Source organism: Populus alba, chromosome 8, assembly GCF_005239225.2.
Source record: "Populus alba chromosome 8, ASM523922v2, whole genome shotgun sequence".
In the NCBI taxonomy this organism is placed as follows: domain Eukaryota; kingdom Viridiplantae; phylum Streptophyta; class Magnoliopsida; order Malpighiales; family Salicaceae; genus Populus; species Populus alba.
The window spans coordinates 9,349,948-9,369,554 of NC_133291.1; the positions used below are offsets into that span (position 1 = coordinate 9,349,948).

General features: G+C 34.8%; 2 protein-coding genes across 4 annotated transcripts; one reads left to right on the forward strand and one right to left on the reverse strand.

The window, feature by feature from the left end:
• Nucleotides 1-3,390, forward strand: LOC118054264 (ankyrin repeat-containing protein At2g01680). The gene is made up of 3 exons (XM_035065773.2): nucleotides 1-500; nucleotides 1,620-2,029; nucleotides 2,282-3,390. The coding sequence occupies exons 1-3, from the start codon at nucleotides 188-190 to the stop codon at nucleotides 3,155-3,157; spliced, it is 1,599 nt and encodes a 532-aa protein (XP_034921664.1). The 5' UTR covers nucleotides 1-187; the 3' UTR covers nucleotides 3,158-3,390.
• A 955-nt stretch (nucleotides 3,391-4,345) lies between these two features.
• On the reverse strand, nucleotides 4,346-17,834 carry LOC118054249 (protein VAC14 homolog). Of its 3 annotated transcripts, none has more exons than XM_035065753.2 (22): nucleotides 17,679-17,834; nucleotides 16,317-16,408; nucleotides 14,083-14,235; nucleotides 13,888-14,001; nucleotides 13,716-13,781; nucleotides 11,607-11,696; nucleotides 11,394-11,513; nucleotides 11,257-11,285; nucleotides 11,018-11,160; nucleotides 10,824-10,918; nucleotides 10,524-10,610; nucleotides 10,099-10,206; nucleotides 9,928-10,019; nucleotides 9,656-9,737; nucleotides 9,033-9,098; nucleotides 7,335-7,450; nucleotides 7,070-7,190; nucleotides 6,702-6,863; nucleotides 6,470-6,598; nucleotides 6,089-6,157; nucleotides 5,127-5,429; nucleotides 4,346-4,689 (listed from the first exon to the last, which is right to left on the reverse strand). In XM_035065753.2, exons 3-22 carry the CDS (start codon nucleotides 14,164-14,166, stop codon nucleotides 4,588-4,590), a joined length of 2,178 nt encoding a protein of 725 aa, XP_034921644.1. In that variant the 5' UTR covers nucleotides 14,167-14,235; nucleotides 16,317-16,408; nucleotides 17,679-17,834; the 3' UTR covers nucleotides 4,346-4,587. The 3 variants fall into 3 exon arrangements, with proteins under 3 accessions (XP_034921644.1, XP_034921652.1, XP_034921635.1); XM_035065761.2 differs by having other exon boundaries at nucleotides 16,317-16,431; nucleotides 17,679-17,810; XM_035065744.2 differs by lacking the exons at nucleotides 16,317-16,408; nucleotides 17,679-17,834 and having other exon boundaries at nucleotides 14,083-14,856.
• Nucleotides 17,835-19,607: the final 1,773 nt, after the last annotated feature.

Genomic DNA, 19,607 nt, shown 5'->3' on the forward strand with positions numbered 1-19,607 from the left:
AATACTTTTAAAAGCAATATACAAACCTGAGCTCAACTAAGCAGAAGCAGAAGAAGAGAGACCTCAAAAGGATAAAAACTTTTGAGAAAGAGAAGCTTGACACTGGATGGTTCGTACCTGATTTTTCTCTGTTGAAGAAACGAGCCCGTATGTTATGCATACAAATTAAGCTAATGCTATTATTATTATGACGATGACGATGATGATGGAGCCATCAAAATCATCTCTACGCTTCATAGCCTACCAAAGATTCTTCACAGCCGTCCGATCAGGCGACCTTGACTCTTTGAAACAGATAGTGGGGGAGCAGCCATCTGATGCGTCTGATCTAATGTCCTTGCAGACTGATGCAGGAGAGACTGCTTTGTATATAGCTGCTGATAAAAATTTGGAAGAGGTTTTTAGATATTTGGTAAAGCTTTGTGATTTAGAAACTGTGAAGATCAGGTCTAAGTCTGACTTGAATGCCTTCCATCTTGCTGCTAAGAAGGGTCACTTGGGTAGGTTTTCTGTTATTCTTTTTTGCCTTTTTGGTCTACTTATATGCTTAATTACTGTCTTCTTGTCTGTGGTATGCTCACAATTAGATTAATCGCTTCTAGACTTTGATTTGTAAAGTTATCGCCTTTTTGTTTAAATGGCTTCTTTACTCATTTGAATTGACTCCGATGTCCACTGTATATGTGTGATTGGAGGTCTATGGCTGCGATTTCAAACAGCACAGTGTTCATGTTTTTAAATGCATGGTAATAGTGTTATTTCTATGTAATGGGAGGTCTTGGTTATGGTTCTTTTCCTTGATTGGGCACATGTAAGGGAGAATGGCTTTCCATAATATATGTCATTTGCTGGATAAAAGTGGTCAGTTGAAGCAGCAATTCAACTATATTTTTCTTTGAAAGTTATATAGATCACTGCTGATTGAAATTGGCTAGAGTCGAATAGAACGTTTGCTTTGCATAATCATAGACGCGTAGGAGATTGTGCTCATGAAGATTGAGCTTCATTTACGTAAGGTAGCTATATTTAATATTTCCGTTCAGGATTGTGCCTCACCGCCAGCACAGTGTTCATTTGAATTTGTGCTTCTAGACTTTGATTTGTAAAGTTATCGCCTTTTTGTTTAAATGGCTTCTTTACTCATTTGAATTGACTCCGATGTCCACTGTATATGTGTGATTGGAGGTCTATGGCTGCGATTTCAAACAGCACAGTGTTCATGTTTTTAAATGCATGGTAATAGTGTTATTTCTATGTAATGGGAGGTCTTGGTTATGGTTCTTTTCCTTGATTGGGCACATGTAAGGGAGAATGGCTTTCCATAATATATGTCATTTGCTGGATAAAAGTGGTCAGTTGAAGCAGCAATTCAACTATATTTTTCTTTGAAAGTTATATAGATCACTGCTGATTGAAATTGGCTAGAGTCGAATAGAACGTTTGCTTTGCATAATCATAGACGCGTAGGAGATTGTGCTCATGAAGATTGAGCTTCATTTACGTAAGGTAGCTATATTTAATATTTCCGTTCAGGATTGTGCCTCACCGCCAGCATTTTGTTAACTAGTTAGTTGGTGGCAGGTCGTTTAACTCTTTATGGTATTGAATATTGGTTTTAGGCATCGTGAAGGACCTCTTGGTCACGTGGCCTGAGCTTTGCAAGGTATGTGACTCCTCCAATACTAGCCCCCTCTATTCAGCCGCTGTTAAAGATCACCTGGACGTGGTGAATGCCATACTGGATGTTGATGTCAGCTCATTGAGGATAGTGCGTAAAAATGAGAAAACTTCTCTGCACACAGCTGCCAGGTATGGCCTTCTTGACATGGTAAAAGTGCTTATACATCGTGATCCTGGTATTGTCTGCATCAAAGATAAGAAAGGCCAGACTGCACTCCATATGGCTGTAAAGGGTCAGAGCACATCTGTTGTAGAGGAGATATTACTTGCTGATTGCTCAATACTAAATGAGCGTGACAAGAAAGGTAACACGGCAGTGCATGTAGCGACAAGGAAATCGCGCCCCCAGGTACTTTAACTATCGATTGCTAATGAAATACGAGAACATGTCGTTCTTGTCTGTCTTTTATCCAATTCTCACCTCGAATGAATGTATTATACGATGACCAAATCTGATGTGTTGATTCATGGAGTGATTACGAGCTTACTAGCTTCTCCCTGGATCTTTTTCTGTAGCCTTGGCACTACTGTTCAAGGAGTTTTTTCCTGCCATTTCTCTTCCCAGTCGCATCATGCTTATACTATGTTCTCTGTTTCTCAGATAATAAGCCTTTTGCTGAACTATATATCTATTGATGTTAACATCATCAATAATCAGCATGAAACCGCGATGGATTTGGCTGATAAACTCCCATATGGAGAATCTGCCTTGGAAATCAAGGAAGCTCTCACAGAGGCTGGTGCCAAGCATGCTCGGCATGTTGGTCAAATGGATGAAGCAATGGAACTTAAGAGGACAGTTAGTGATATCAAGCACGAGGTGCATTCACAACTTATACAAAATGAAAAAACCAACCGAAGAGTTTCTGGTATTGCAAAAGAACTAAGGAAAATCCATAGAGAAGCTGTCCAGAATACAACCAACTCTGTCACTGTTGTTGCTGTTCTTTTTGCCTCGATTGCTTTCTTGGCTATCTTCAACTTACCTGGGCAATATATAAAGGATGGAGCTGAAACAGGGAAAGCTAGTATAGCTGGCAATGTTGGTTTTCAAGTTTTCTGCCTCTTAAATGCAACATCTCTCTTTATATCGTTAGCGGTTGTTGTGGTTCAGATCACCTTGGTGGCCTGGGACACTCAGGCTCAGAAACAGTTAGTTTCCATAGTTAACAAGCTGATGTGGGCTGCCTGTGCATGCACTTGTGGAGCATTTCTGTCAATAGCATTTGTGGTTGTAGGAAAGAAAAGTTCTTGGATGGCTATAACCATAACTTTAACAGGGGCACCAATTCTAGTTGGGACACTCGCAAGCATGTGCTACTTTGTTTTCCGGCAGCATTTTGGAGCTTTCCGGGATTCCCAGAGGCGCATCAAAAGGGCAAGTGGAAGCAAATCGTTTTCTTGGTCAGTGTACTCGGCAAATATACCAGACTCTGATGAGTACAACTCGGATCTGGAGAAGATCTATGCTTTATAAATACTTAATTGAAAAATGAATATCTAAATAAGATGCTCTGACTACTTGTCTCTTTGGCGCTGTCTGCACGACTTTTTTTATCCGTCTTTCCCAACCAAGATTTAGATAGTTTTGGTGGATGGTTATAGGGTTTGGATTTTAGGGCGCAAGGAAGCTTCCACTGGCATGCTCCAGTTTTGTAATCTGAATGTGGATTTTTGTAAATTCTGGTGAATTATGATAGTTTATTGCAATCGTCGTCTTCAGTTAGCAGCTGCATCAAAGATATTACCAGTTTGACTGGCAATCTTACAGCAGAACAAGTTGCAAGTTTTTGGCCCCGTAACGGAAATATGCAAATCACTAATAAGACTTTCTGGCAAGGATGATTTGGATGCAATTACCATTAAATATTCACTGGTCGATGGACTGAGCTCTACCCCATCTTGAATTGTAGCTGTCGGATCTATCAATCAGGAATTTTTGTTTTGCTCACTCTTGAGTGACTGATCTTTTCATCAGATCTGTCAAAATATCACAACAGTGTCCGAAATTTCAGAATGTTTAATATTAACTCAATGTCATTAAAAAAGCGGGTGGTGGTAGAGAGGCGAGGAATCCAGTACCCCGAGACACCGGCCAGATGTAAGCGGTACCACCTCGATACTCCTCTCAAGGGGAGACTTGTCAACAAGGGAAACAGCCACCATGCAAAGGTAAGAGCATCAGCGTTTCTTTATTTTTAAACCACTTTTGAGGGGAAACACTGGTCAAAGACCCTCCATTATTTGAACTCCCCCGAGAGAGGGACAGGTTTAGGGTTTGCAGACGCATGTACTGATCCCTACCCCACACCCCCCAAGATGCCTGATTGCCTTCCGTCACGCCAATATACAAATTTCAAAAGTGCCACTATGAGCCGATGTGGGATGGGTAGACTTCCTTTGGAAACCGTCGCAGTATCATGCTTGTTAAAGAGCCATAATACAGAGATGTTTGCATTAAACTACAGCTGGATAAGGTGTTTGCTGATTGCTTTCATATAAACACAAAGAAACGGGAGATGAAAAGGATCGATTGATAAAAATTAGTGTAAGCATACATTTGGCAAAGATCGATGTGATGAATACATGAATTAGCTGATTCCTTATTTTTTGTTTCTTCAGGTGGCCATAACAGCTGAGCTGTGAAGTAGACAGACAAACTGCATTCTCTAAAATAATTTGCTCCCATGTGGTTTTCAATAAAAAAAATATAAAAGAACCACATGCATGTCACCGTCTCCAAAAATAAAATAAAAAATAAAAAAGAAGAAGAAGCTCAGGAGAACCTAAGCTTATCTCAAATCAAAACCATCTCTTTTACCATCCCAGCATCCATAAAAAAAGGCAAGCTACGATATACAATTTTACAAGTTATACCACCTCTCTCATCTCCTGTGAAAAACATGATTAAAGTTGTAGCTGCCCTGGGCCTTTTCTAGATGATCTTGAAGGAGGCTCACTATTATCCAAAGGAAGTTGGTGCCCCGGTTCCTCTGATCTTTGTACATCCTGCATGAATAATAGGGCACAGTAATTCCAAGCAAAACACCGCAGAATCAAAGCCGAAGTGAAAAGACAACCAGAAAAATTAAACACGATTAAATATTTAGATGTTTTGCCACTGCGGACAAACATAAACTTGATAATGTTTACAAATACCTAAGAATGTCTTCCCCTTGACAAAAACACCCTATCCACCTTCATCATGTGCCAATTGAGATGAACCTCTCACAACAAAGGAACTTCATGATAAGCCCACAAATTACTCTACTAGCCAATACCAACCAAAGTTCCCTAAATGTGCTCTCTACTCTCTAGTCTAGTCATTCTTGCTCCTCTCCTAATTCCCCTAAAATTCTACTCCTATCATAAATCTGAATGCCAAAAGCAGTTTAATTAAACATGATAACAAATAGAAAATAATGCGATGAAGGTATTCAACAAACCTTTGATGATGAAGCAGAACTGTTGCGAGACTGTGCCTGCACTTTTGCATGCATTCGGTGTTGACGTTGCATTTGTGCAAACTGATGCAGCCTTGAAGTGAAGTTAATTCCATTATGCAAATTAGAAGTCCCTACATCCTGGTTTACATCACCATCCTCAGAGATTTGCGATCCACATGGAATGTCATGTAGAATCTGAGAGTAAGGGTTTCCTGAAGATGTTCGCTTAACTTGATCACCACTGAAGGAATATGAAGGAACAGTTTTTAAACGAGTTCGCAGCATCTTAAAAGCGGCACTTTGCTGCATTCATGAAGCCAATGAAAAAGAAACATGAGAAGCTATAGTGAGGTGGCAGTAACACTAATAGCATCTCATAAGCAAGGAAGCACTTAAATGCTCATCAATCTATAACGGAGCTCTTTAGCAGTAATCTAGATCAAGCTTGTCTTTTCAAATAACCACCACCACTGAAAGTTGGAAAAGCATTTAATATTTCATCAATTGGTCACCGCCGCTCCTTATTTTGTAACATTAATTGCAAGATTGAGCCTCTCCTTCACAATTAGAGACAATAGAAAATAAACATGCATCCTATATACCACCTTCCACCATTCATAAAAGGTAAACAAAACCCTTGTTAAAGGTCCATCAGACAAACAAACCAGAAGCATTCAGAAACATATACATGGTCTGCACCCTTAGATGACGTATTCCCCTCAGTATTAATCTCTAAGAAAGTTAAATGGCACCATAATCATATTAAATCTAAGACAATCTGAGTGTCAGAAAAATGAAATAGGATTCATTAAAAAGTAGATGAGTAACATTTTTCCAAACCGTATACATGCATTCATGCATGCAAGAACAATAGACAAACATGCATGTGTGTGTGAAACAGCAGCCTTTACATATAAAAATTCAAGAAATTCAGTGGGAGCAGTATACAATTCTTCAGGTACCTGTGGGAGCAGCATCAGAAGACCATTTAAAGCTTTTAACAACCATGTATATCTTCCAGGTTCAAGAAGCTGCAAGAACCACAAAATGGCAGAAACACTCAGCATAACAAGAAAGACTAAGCAAATGACCTTGCAACACAATCTTGCAAGGGACATGCATTCCATGCCAGATCAAATTACATAACAATAAGCGAACAAATTTTTTTTTTCTATTCAGACATAGAAATCCATGGAATTACCAAATATTAGACAATCCACAAATGACCAAAAGAAATCAAAATAAATATTTATCCATGTCAAATTCTTTTATTGACAACTAATAAAGTTATAAATTATAGGCAAAACAGAGGTAACTAAGAATCGTGTGTTTAACCAGGGCACCTGCAATCTAAGGTAAGCAAAGATGGGAGTTTCCAGCAAACGAATTAATTTATCCAGCTGTACCAAGAATTTGACATTAATATCTTCCTCTACCAGTGACTGAATCACGGTACTGGCATGCTGATAAGTCTGCGAAGAAAGGACAAAGATGGATGAATGCATGAAATTCATATAGCTTTAAACTTCACAAGAGATGATAGGGTATGACCATGGCAAGATCTTAAATACTTACCTGTGCTAATAAACAAAGGCTTATAATTGCCATGGGCGAATGGCACCATGAAGCATATAAAGAAACAAATAAATCTTTCCCAGCAGAATTCACCAGAGATTGTTTTAAAAGATCTCGAAGCTCAGATAACTCAGAGGATGTGAGTAAAATCAAATTCAAAGCCTGGGGAAAAGAAGAAAGATTGTAATCAAGTAAAATCGAACAACAGGTAGAAAAAAATTCAAATTTTTTTGCCTTCACTATTTTCCCAATTATGCATTGCCAATGCAATATATATATAAGAAAAGTAAACAAGAAAATCCCTGAAAAGTATTATTCCATTTGGCCCTCAAGCACCCCAGTTTTATGTTCCCAGATAATGAGCAAACCTGAACCATGATAGATGCAAAATCCAGGTCAGCTTCCCCCTCTAATATTGTAGAAAGTTCACGATAGATCCTTTCAGCATCTAAAAGAACACAGAGTCGTCGGATTATCAAAGCACCGCGCCTAAGAAAACAAAAGAATAGTTTGCAGAAGAAATAAGACACGTGATTAAAGCTACACTTAAACTGCCACTGGCAGACCAACTAAGCTGCAAACACTAAAAAAATTACAAATAAAGAAAAAGCAAGATGAGAGCAAGAGGCTCACTTCTCTAGAAGAGAATGATCATTGCGGAAATTATGCACCAAGAAAACAACAAGTTGGCGGAAGTGTAGCAGATCCTTCGCTATGCATGCATGAACCTCAAGAACAAGGAGTACCACCTAGGGACAAAATCAGAATTGCAACAAATTAATTATATAAAAAAACAGTACAGGATGTTTCTTTGATCTGTATGCATATGAAAGCAATAAAATTAATAGATTGACCATAACAAGATTGAGATCCTAAGTGTTTGTTTTTCTGGTTGGCAAATGAAAAGGTGTATCCACAGGGGACATTACAAGGAAAATAGAAGTCCAGAGAAAAGAAAGATGATGGAAATGAGATTCTAAACAAATGAGATAAATTTCAGCCACGGAGTTTATACTTTCCTTAGGCAGAAACAGACCTACTTCATGGGCAGGCCTGATGAGTTGTATGATCCATGGTGATAAAAATATTAATCTAATGGCTGATGTATTGGAAGATACAAGAAACAGAAATATATGTGTACAAATAGACCAAGTACTCTTTATCACATGGTTTAGTGGGATTTCACTATTAGAATCCTATGATTTGTTTTTGATGCCATACACCTCCATGACTTTGAAATAGTGCAAAACACAATAAAAGAAATAGCACTCAGAAAGAGATCTCCAAGATTATATCTATAAGATTTTCTGCAGGGCGATTTGTTTCAATTAAAGTAAAATTGTTTTGGCTTTTGCACCTTTTTCAAAACCATATGACAGTAAATTTATGTACAAAACAGCAAAGTAAATTGAAGATGACGGCCATGGACAATTGTGATGTGAAAACCCTTCCACCAGCTTCCACCCATACAAAACACATGAGCACCTAGCACGAAACTTCAGGTCCTAATCTTTGTGATGTCCCTCAATTAGCTGGGCATACTATTCTCATGTTCCCGAAAGAAACTGATTGGCAAATGTTGTGAATCTGTGATATGCGGGATAGAAATCAGATTGGGATTCTTTCTTTACACGAAACCAGGACTGCTTTCAGTGGACCTGGAGATTGAGGGGAAATTTGTGATGTCCCTCAATTAGCTGGGCATACCATTCTCATGTTCCCAAAAGAAACTGATTGCCACATGTTGTGATATGCGGGATAGAAATCAGATTGGGATTCTTTCTTTACACGAGACCAGGACTGCTTCCTTCATCAAGTGGTTTTTAGTTCTCTATGTTCTATGAGTAGAGGGTGATCATAGGTCAGAAGGAAAGTCAAATCCAATTACGGATAGTTTTACATACAATAGATCCATCCAGAGTCAACCAGGGCAATCTAACATGTATCAAGCAAAACTAGTGAACGAGATAGTATTGAGCTTTCAATTTACCATATAATGAATTACGTTTGTTTTGTTCTGTTTGCAAATAAATTGAAAGTTCAATGGATATTAAACACAAGTGTAAAGAGGCCAATCTCATGGGCAACCTTCTATTATGATTAAAAAAAAAAAAAAACCATCAATCCAGATGCATACATATGAACAATATGATCTATTACTTCTGGCATAAAAAATTCTGAAAGGAATAATTACAATTATAAAATTTGTCACTCTATAAAATGACTGCACTTCTAGTAAAAAAAAAAAAAGATGAGCCTTAAAGAGAAGGGTATCAAATATGAGCAAAATGATCTATTACTTCTGGCATAAATCGAATGTACAAAGATTACCTCATCAGATGGATCTGACAGTGCTTTGAGAAGGGTATCAAATATGTCATTTAGAAAAGACAAGACCTGTTTCACATAAAAACATTTAACACCTTTAGTCATATCTGGTCTAGAGAATTTTAAAAAATGCAAGCCCAAAGAAGTATCTACTTATTCAATGGAAGGACCAAGCTAGATATAGCTTTCAGTCCCTTCCTTCGTGCCACATAATCATAACCAAAGTTCTTGTCTGTGTTAAGAACATGAAACCAGAAGTTGACTGCAAATGGGCTGACACCCTTGAAGACTCTGATTTTAAGACTTGGAACTAATTCAGAGTTATGGGAGCATTACAAACATACAAGAAACTAAATTTACAATATTTGCAGTTCAGAGAACAAATAAAAAATTAAATGCGCATGACTTATCAATAAAGAGAGTGTTTGTTTTTGTGGCTGCTTCTGCTTTTGGAGCAGACCACAAAAATAAATCGTGTGGTTATGTTCTAAACACAAGTTATTGTTTGTGGGAACCATTACCATTTGCGTTTAGACCACAAGATAACAAAAAGCAACTTCAAGCTGCTTTTTTCCGAGTTGCAAACACTGTGTTTATTTTTGTAAACAGAGGCAAAGTCTGATTACCTCAATACGGTGTCCGTTTAAAAGGGTTGATATCCAGTGCAATGCTTCAATTCGAGTAGCCTCCCACTCACTCGATAATTGCCTGAACAGTAAAAAGAATCAATAGCCACCACAAATCATTTTAGATGGTCTTCATTTCAGAGACACCACCATCACTATGTTTGTGAGGGTTGTCAGCACTTTAATTGTAGGTCTTCATAAGAACTACTAAAAAGCAAATTGCTAGCATTTTTTAAACTGAATTTTTGTTTTGGCAGGTTACAAAGTTATACCTCCTTGCAATGGAGAGAATTGCTGCAACATCAAATCCTTCGGCAGGATCAGCCTTGATTGCACGGAGCTCTTCATTGGTTTCACGAGCAACCTTGAAACCAAAAAATAGGTCTCAGCATTACAAGATAATCACAGATTTTTCATCTTTCAGAGAGTTTAAACCAGCTTACCACTCTAATTTTCTCTTCTTTGTCAGAAATGCAAGGCAGAATGGCTCCTAGAATATCAGCATAATAAGGAACAAGTTGTTCACCACCAAGTTTCACAAACTCATTTATCTGCACAGTTAATGTGATAAAAAGATTATAAATTCCAATGAAGCAATAACTTGTCAAAAACTCAAAACAACTTGCAACATCGACAATCACGTGCATCATAGAAGATAAAACATGGAAGATATAGTAAAAGGAGACAAATTACAGGGTACGCTGTAGAAAAATAAATTTGCACACACTTGTGACATCAACAAATGCATGCATCATAGAAGAACACCAGAGAAGATATTGTACAAGGGGAGAAATTGCAGGGTACGCTGTAGAAATATAAATTTACACACACACACATATATATAAATTCAAAATATGAATCTGCTTACCCAAGTAATAGCTGTTAACCGAGTGAATTCATCTAGAGAAGCTGCTCTCTGAACCAGTATTTCAGCCATACGACCATAATCTACAGACTTCAACAGTAGTACTGTTCGAGTCAGAAAATTACAAAAATGAACAAAATATTTGTTTTTATATCTAAACACTTGATGCCAACCAAAGCATATCAAACAAAGAAAATAATGTGAATGCATTTGTATTTATTGCTGGAACAATGTTTTTCAAAGGCAAGTGACCTGGAATTAGAAACTACAATAGATGAGATTGTAATTAAGCAGAAATCTTACTGGGGAGTTCTTAATTTCTTGAAGAAACTCTGAAAGAGCAGAATCAGCTTGTTGTCGTATTTCATGGCTAGAATCGCTCAACATATTGAACAAACCTGAGATTTATCAACAGTTGGTAAGGTATCAACTAAGAAGCAATATACAAGTACAAAACAAAGATGCATGTTAGATTTGAAACAAAGAACATGGATTACCATCTAGAAAATCAGGAAGAAAACCCAGCATATCTATATCTGGAACACTGTCCAATACAGTAATCCATCCCACCAAAAATTGTCGGACATAGGGATTTAGGACATTCATACGTTCTCTCAACAACGGTATAAACTCTTCAATGCTAAAAAAAAAACATTAAAACATAGGACTTTTAATTTATCAGAACAGTTCATAAAGACTTCAGATAATTCTCGAAGTGCATGTCTATTGTACACACCTGAATTGATCGCTTTCAGTAACAATGTCCTGTTTCATTATAGTAAATATGAGAATTGAAAATTTAAGAGGATCCCAACCTTACTAACACATCAAGTACAAGAAATTAATAAATTCAAGGTTTAGAGCAATTATTACCTTTACAAGCCGATCCAAAAGATGAGCAGCGCTTTGTACATTGGGATCTGAATCTGCCGAAAGTTTACATAAGGCATCAAAAATATGGTTAAAGAAAATAATAAAATCTCCTCTAACCACCTGCATGCCAGTATAAAACAGTATGTTAAGCACCAAACATAACAAGAAAAAGGATAAAATATAAATCAGGCTATCAACCATTTCCATTCTCACCTTAGCAATGTTATACAGAGCTTCACAAGCATAATAACGAACTCTGTTATCTTGGTCAACAAAAGAATCAAGTACAGGTGGCACAATTTGCTGGCAAGATACATCCAAAGCAATAGTGAAATATAAATATTATACAAATGAAAAGGGGGAGAAAAAAACTAAGAATTGAAAAAAAAAAAATTCTCATGATGTTCTCCGGCTGCTGAATAAAATCAAAACAAAATATAGCAGACTGATGCACCCTCCATCACTCTAATTCACAAAAAGTTCATTCTTAAACAATACTGCATAGTATTTTTTTCTCATTCTGGAAATGACTACTACACTGTTCTGTCTCATAATATTTGCCACAGTAGAGAAGATTGTCAAAAAATTAGAATCCCAGTCAGTGTTCCATAAACAGCAGAACAGCACTTCCCAGTATCTTTCAATCTTTCTCCCTCTTGAGTCCTCCCAAATACATCAATAACAAGCTCTTTATTGCACTTGGATCACCCATGTTGACACAAAATCACATACAGTTTGTTTTACATATAGAAACTGACTAGACAACATGCAAAGGGATGGTGTTACATATCCCAACTACATAACAGACGGTACAAATATATGGTAAGATAACCTTACCAGACTCTCTATCCTACAATAAATCATAACCATTAAACAGATTGACTAATCTGGTATCATTATTCAAAGGAAAGCAAGAACCTTGAGTGTCAACTTGTGTTTCCAGATCCAGTAAAATTGGGGGGGGGGGGGGGGGGTGAGTTGTTATTTTGGTTCATAACTTACAAATTCACCTGATAAATTGACATTCATTTCATTCTATAACAGTACAGCAGCTATGCTTGTTTAAGTTGAAATATAATTGTTGCTTCCTAGATTTCTTTTGTAATATCTGTATGGTATATTCAGAGACCCAAAAAGCTAGTTCTAAGAACATGCAACAAACAGGTACAAACACACTCTTGCCTTTGGGTCTAGGCTTTATTACTAAGAGCCTAGAGTAAGGTTGGAATAAGTCTTTGATTCAGAAACACAGAAATATCTTCTTGCAGATACCAATAATAAAATCAAGTTAGGGAACAAAATACTATAAGCACTTCTATAGGTGCCTTTTTTAGACAACTACATATTTGTCTTAGTGAACCCTTCTAAGCGTAACCACCCACAACAATTGTTGATGAAAGCATTTGCTAGGGAATACAGCACCTCATATAAGATTGCATTTAATTTGCAGATCCGGTGTCATTGCTCAAAGCATCTACAAAGGATTTGCAGTAGCAAATGGTCCCTTAGCCACAGCATCATCATAAACCATTCATGTTCCTTTCTAGGAATGCTAAACAAAAGGTGGAGCTTGTTTTTCTTGCTTCTGCACACCAGACCTTTAAGCAGGTCTAGAGAGTCTAGTACTCTCTATTTGTGAAAATGAACTTTCAAATGTTATTTTACTAACTGCTATGTTGTGTTTCTTTATATCCATTATTCAAACACAATGGTTTATACTTGTCATGGTAATCCAGTAACATTTATCAAAGTTTCTTTGTGCTATTGCAATCTATTTATTCAGGAACACCAATCATCCTTAATCCCATTGGACATTTTCCCCTTTTTTATTCCTCTGTGAAATTAACCATATTTTACACGAGTTTTTCGTCTCAAATGAAATCTGTTGTCACATATCTATTTCATCCAAATAACTTCCGATCAGTACATTCTTTATTTTAAGATTCCAGAATGAAGTAAGAACATAATACAGAAGCTTTGCAAAAAGAAAAAATAAGACAAGACAATAATAACTTCACACAAAAGCCAAATGTCATACAATATTGAACGTAGTTCCATCAACTATGTTCAATAAATCAAATATTTAACCCTCGCTAAATGGCTCATAATCCCAAAGAAAGTGACTAAGCTCAGTTCAAAGCATGAACTTAAAATTCTAACCATAGTTTGTACAAAGCTCAAAATTAGGAACGTGTCTGCCCGGTTATGCTGAAAAAATTTAAAAACTTGTTGCCTATCTATCAATAAAATTGAACACCGAAACTAGAGCCCGATCACAGAAAAGGTTCAAACAAGTAAATAGAGGAGTTTCAGATCACTAACATTGAGATGTTGGGCTGCTTCTGTAGTTAACCCTACTGTTGCAGCTGCTAGTCCTATCAATCCTCCCTGCATAAAGACAAATAAAAATGCCAAAATTATGTCGCAATTGAATCAAAACAATGAAATTGAAAAATAATTCACATTCCTTTTTTTTCAAGGAAAAAACAAAAACCTTGCGGTGGTTGGCTTGGGTTGAGGAGGTGAATTCGTTGGTCAACAAATTGATGACTATCGATATCTTCTCGTGATCCCCAGTGGCCGCCAGCGACTTCACAATTCCCTCGACCTACGTAAATAGGAAATCAAAACCTAGAAATACAAAATCGTATACGAAAAACACGAATTGGAAAGAGAGAGCGAGAGAGACCTCGAGAGCCGCATTCTTTCGCTTCTCATAGAGCTTATCGGAGAGATTACGAAGTACGGCGGGAGGAATCACGGCGTCGGCCATCTCCGCACAAACCAGCAAAAACAAAAAGAGAAGAGAAGAGAAGAGAAGAAATGGACAGATTCCAACTCCCTAAGAAAAAAAGAGAAATAAATCAAAATGAAAATGCAATCCTTTTCCTCATCTTTTGCTGTTCAAATCTGAACATTTGTTTGTTTTTGAGATCAAAAGAAGGGAAATTTCAGATCTGAGAGGATCAATTTTGTTTTTTTTTCCTTTTCTCGCGATGTTGTTACTTGCTTTTTATTAGTATTCGGTGCTGCTAATATATTTTCGGTTTCTTTTTCTTCCTTTCTTGTTTATTGCTGATTAATAATTTGGTTTTTTATTTTATTTCTTTTCTCTTTTTTGGAGTGCTTGATCAGCAGAGCTCAGCAGGGTCACGGTCCTCACGGAGATGCTGTGGCTAAACAGAAAGGCAGGCAGGCTAGCTAGCTGGAACCTGCGGGTGGGCTACGGGTGGGCTCGTTATTTTGAAATTACCAATTGCCCTCTTTCTTATTTGGATAATTACTTATTTTTGCTGGTGTGATTCCTTCATGGTTCATACCCCTCCTTTCTTTTTTTTCTTTTTCTTTTTGTTTTCTGAGCTGTGCTAACTTTCCGTTTTTTTTTCACTGAGTTTCAACATATTTGTTATTAAAATTTTAAAAAATATATTTTAAATTATTTTTATATATATTTATATTATTTTAATTTACTAATATCAAAAATTAATTTTAAAAAATAAAAAAAATATATTATTTTAGTGTTTTTTCAAGTGAAAAATATTTTAAAAAACCATTATTATTACACTTTCAAATACCTCTTAAATAAATAACCTCCTTTATTCTTTATTTTTTCTGAGCTATGCTAATTAAATGGATAATATTTTTAAAAAAATTATATTTTTAGTATTTTTAGATTATTTTGATACGTTAATATTAAAAATAAATTTTAAAAAATAAATAAAAATTATTATTTCAATATATTTTTAAATAAAAATATTCTTTAAAATACAATAACTACTGCAATATCAAATATATATATATATATTAATTCATGAATAAAATTTAATTTTAAAAACCTTAAGAGGTATTATTCAATTAGTCAAATATTAAGTTTGTTTTTTAAAGATTATTAGTTTATATTTCATAAATTTTAAAATTATTAAAAGTTTATATAGTTATTAATTTTAAAACCTATAAAATAAATCAAAGTATATACAAGTTGGAGTACTTATATTAATTAAAAAAACACATCTTGTGTTTGTGATAAATGTGAGGAGAGAACTTTAATAAATATCGTGTCTAAAAATCTTCTAACGCGAGACTTACTTCTAAACACGTCTTGTGATATATCTACCAGCTTTTTTTTTCGTTTTTTTTTTTTTTCTAGCATTGGCAATGCACCATGCCAGGGATCAAATTGAACTCGATGAAAACAAAGAAACAAATCAGAGATGCTCACCAAGGGTAGGATAGGACTTGTTTGGCAAAATTAAATTGCCAACACAAGGCTCGTGCGTAGAAAAAAAGACACGGCCGAACTAAAACAATGATTTGACAAACGTGTTAATTAATTTATTTTTAAAATGATTCGTTAGACGATAACACCAATTGGAAGGCTAGCAGAATAGTATTGCCTGTGATGTACGAACCTCACAGAAAAAACAGTGCATGACTTTACAGTACAGGATGATGACAGGTCAATTATCTTTTGTTTTTAGTTTAATTTAATTATACTCCAAGGAAAGCTGTACAGGCTGTTTGTTTTTTAAAATATTTAATATTTAGAAATATATTAAATTAATATTTTTTATTTTTAAAAATTATTTTTAACATTATTATATCTTTAAAAACCACAATATATTTTTTATTTTTTAAAAATTATTTTTTATATGATGATATCAAAATAATCTGAAAATATAATTTAAAAATTAAAAAAATATATTTTTTTAAAAAAAATACCTTTTAAACACTAAAAACGTGATGTTTGGTGGCTTTTTTTCAGTGCTGGTTTGCTATTTGATTGAAAAGGGAGAGTGGAGTGGCATAGAGACCTTCAGTTTCAAGAGTTGAAAGATAGGTAGAATAGTGTCTCAGTGGATATGGAAAAGCATGCAAAAATTGGAAATCTACCATTTTTTCTTACAAGACGACTCAACTTCGTACCTTAAATTTTTTACTCTCGGTCCACTGGTCACAGCATAGAAGGTTGTCTAAATCGAAAATAACTCGTGGGAGTGTGTTTTACCCTGCGTCCACTGAGAGGGGGAAAAAAATCACCCTGCAGTTATTTGGTATTTTAACAAGCAATTTGAGATCACAGCATGAATAAAAGAGACTGAAGAAACAGACAAAGCTAACCCATTATTATTCAACTAATTAAATAATTAACCATTTCTTTAAAAAAACTACCAGTGCATGTAGAATTTGAATTTTTAATTATTCTTGATTTTTTAGAGAATACTATTATATCTATTATTTGATTTCATAATTTTATTTAAAAAAATGGCCTTGTTAGAAAAATAATAAGAAATCAAATAACATACAAGTGAACTTCTATAGTTATGATATAAGTTCATCTAGCATAAAAGATGGGTTCTTGATTATTTTTTTCTCTCACATCTTGCCAAAAAATATTCAATATGCATCATAATCTAAAGTTTATAATATGAGCCTTTTACAATTTATTTTAAAAAAGAATTTACAATGAACTTATTTTAAAAAATTATAATTCGTGTTAAAACTTAAATATATTAACATATAATTAAGTAATTCATATATCATAACTATAAACACCGCTTTAAATTATGTCCATTTTAAAAACCTTTTATGGGATAAAGAATAATAAAAAATTATATACTTGACATGAAAAAAAAGTGAATGAGATATCCATTTTTTATAAATTCAAATAAAATGCTGCAATTTTACTATATAAAATAAATAAATAGATAGATAGATACTAATCACATTGCTTTCAAAGCATACTTTCGATTCAAAAAAGATGAACGAAAACGAAGTACGCGGTCATTTCATTATCCATTCACTATTGCATTTTGGATTTTATAAGGGAAAAAAAATATTTTTAGGAAATGTATAATTAAGAACCAAAACAAGAAATCTCAAGAATCTTTTGGCTACAAATTAATATATCATTTTTCTGGAGGTGTTTATCTCAACAATCTTTATGTTTGTGGTTTCTTTGCACGATTTGAAGACTAAAAACACTGCTCATCGGAAAAGGGAAGACTACATATAAACAGTAAATCGCTAGGAAGAATAACAACCAATGAAAGACACGATGATAGACTCATGATATCTCTCAAGAACACACACCCAAAAAAAAAAAAACAGCGATAGAAAAATGAACATCTCAAGAAATCTTCCGGCCAGTAGATTATTCTTTGAAGACAATAAGAAGGCCGATCAAGAAAGGACACAGTGCTGTTTCTATTGCGTAACTCAAGACTAAACGACCAGCCTTCCAATGGATTAACACACACACACACACATGCAAGACACACTAAGTACCTTTGAATAAGATTGATTGATTGACGAGGTCTTGAGTCTGCTGAGTTTGCTTGTGCTTGAAGAAGAAGAAGAAGAAGAAGAAGATGAGGAGGAGTAGGAGTTGATTGTTGCTTTTGTTTTCACGCAACAAGTTCGGATAGATGGTAAACGGAACTGGGGTTCCTATTTTCATGAGTCTGTGTGGGTTTGAATTTATCTCTTTCCAATCCAAAGTCCTGTGTTATCGTATCACAAATAAATTAATATAATATTGTGTATTTCTGGCATTTACACGCTGTATGAGATACGTATTACCTCTACTAGGTCCATACTTGTATTCTGAATGATCTTTCAAGATCTTGAAACCTCCGTCGTTAATCACGTGCTGAAGTAATAGAATAATTTATTTATATTTATATTTTCATGGGTTAAATCAAACTGAAATGCCGGGATGCCGTTGAACAGTTTGTGGTCGTCACCGGCTTGATCCACAGGACAGCGATTGCGTATCTGACTGTCATTAGGTAGATGAATACACTTAAAATACCTCTTCCTTTCTTTCTTTTTTATTACTTATTTTTCTAATTTTTCTCCTTGCTCTGAAAAAAGTCAAAAAACAAATAGCAATATTGCTGATTTGTACTGCCCTTTTTCTCTTCGAAAGAAACTTTATTTCCAAGTACAGAATTTCTGGCAACAATACCTGGTTAAATTTTGCATCACAAGATTCTCAGAATAGTCAGTGTAACTGTGTAAGGGCTCAGATGACAAATGGAGGGGCCCGAACACTAGCCTCACCGGAAAGCAGCAGGAAAAATAAATAAATAAAAAAATAAAGTCTAGGTTTTCCGAGTGCTGAATTTGATGGAAAGGATTTGGACGGTGCCGAGGTAGCAAGCTAGTCAAAAAGTCATCATAGATTAGTATTTTACCACTAGTTGAGTGAAGATCATGCAGACTGGCTTTTCAATCTTAATGTTTGTCGCTCTTTTGGTTTTCTTTTTCTCTAAAGTTTCGACTTTTCTTGAGATGGCTTCAGCCACCCGGCTTTCTATTTTATATATATATATATATATATATATATATATAGATTTTCCCATCTTTCACGAACATTTGTCTGGTGCGTGAAAACAACAAGGTGAACGGCAACTTTGATGCTTCTCGGCAAGGTTTTTTTTTTTAAAAAAAAAATTTTAGTGATGGGGATGTTCCTGAATTAACTTTCACATATTAAAACTAAACCACATCCCAATTAAATATTAAAAAGATCATCCATACGCATATTAAAATGTTTATAAAAAAATATTTTTTTCATTCTTTCATAATATTTGAACTGTAAATAATAATAATAATATGGGAGGTGAACCCACTCAGCGACCAAACTAACCCTCCCACAGTCTCAATGTAATCATTTGGAATTAGTTTTTGTTCACTTTGTTGCAACGAAAAGAGATGATGTGGAAAAAGTGTGTTACAAATGTGATTATAAAATTCTTCCTTCTTATAGTTTGTTAGTTTGTTTGTTAATGTGAATCCGGTTTTTTTTAATATTTTTATTTAAAAATATATTAAAATAATATATTATTTTAAAAAAATTAATTTTAATATTAGTATATAAAAATACAAAAAAACAATATTTTTATAAAAACATTTTAAAACATAAAAATAAATATACTCTTAAACAAGTAAAACTTACGTGTAAAAATATGACATCTATTCCTGTAAATTCTTTTTCGTCTTCTCTAAAAGGTATCCCCATCCAGTCTTTACACATCAGGATTAAGTACCTTTTCTTTACATTCAAACTAGTGTGTTCATAAAAAAACAATTAAATATCTTGCAATTTTTTAAAATTCAAACCTTTTGACCAAATAAATTGAGAATTGATTTGATATGACCTGTGAAAATCGATTTTTTACTTTAAATTGTAATTCAAAAAATATTTTTTTC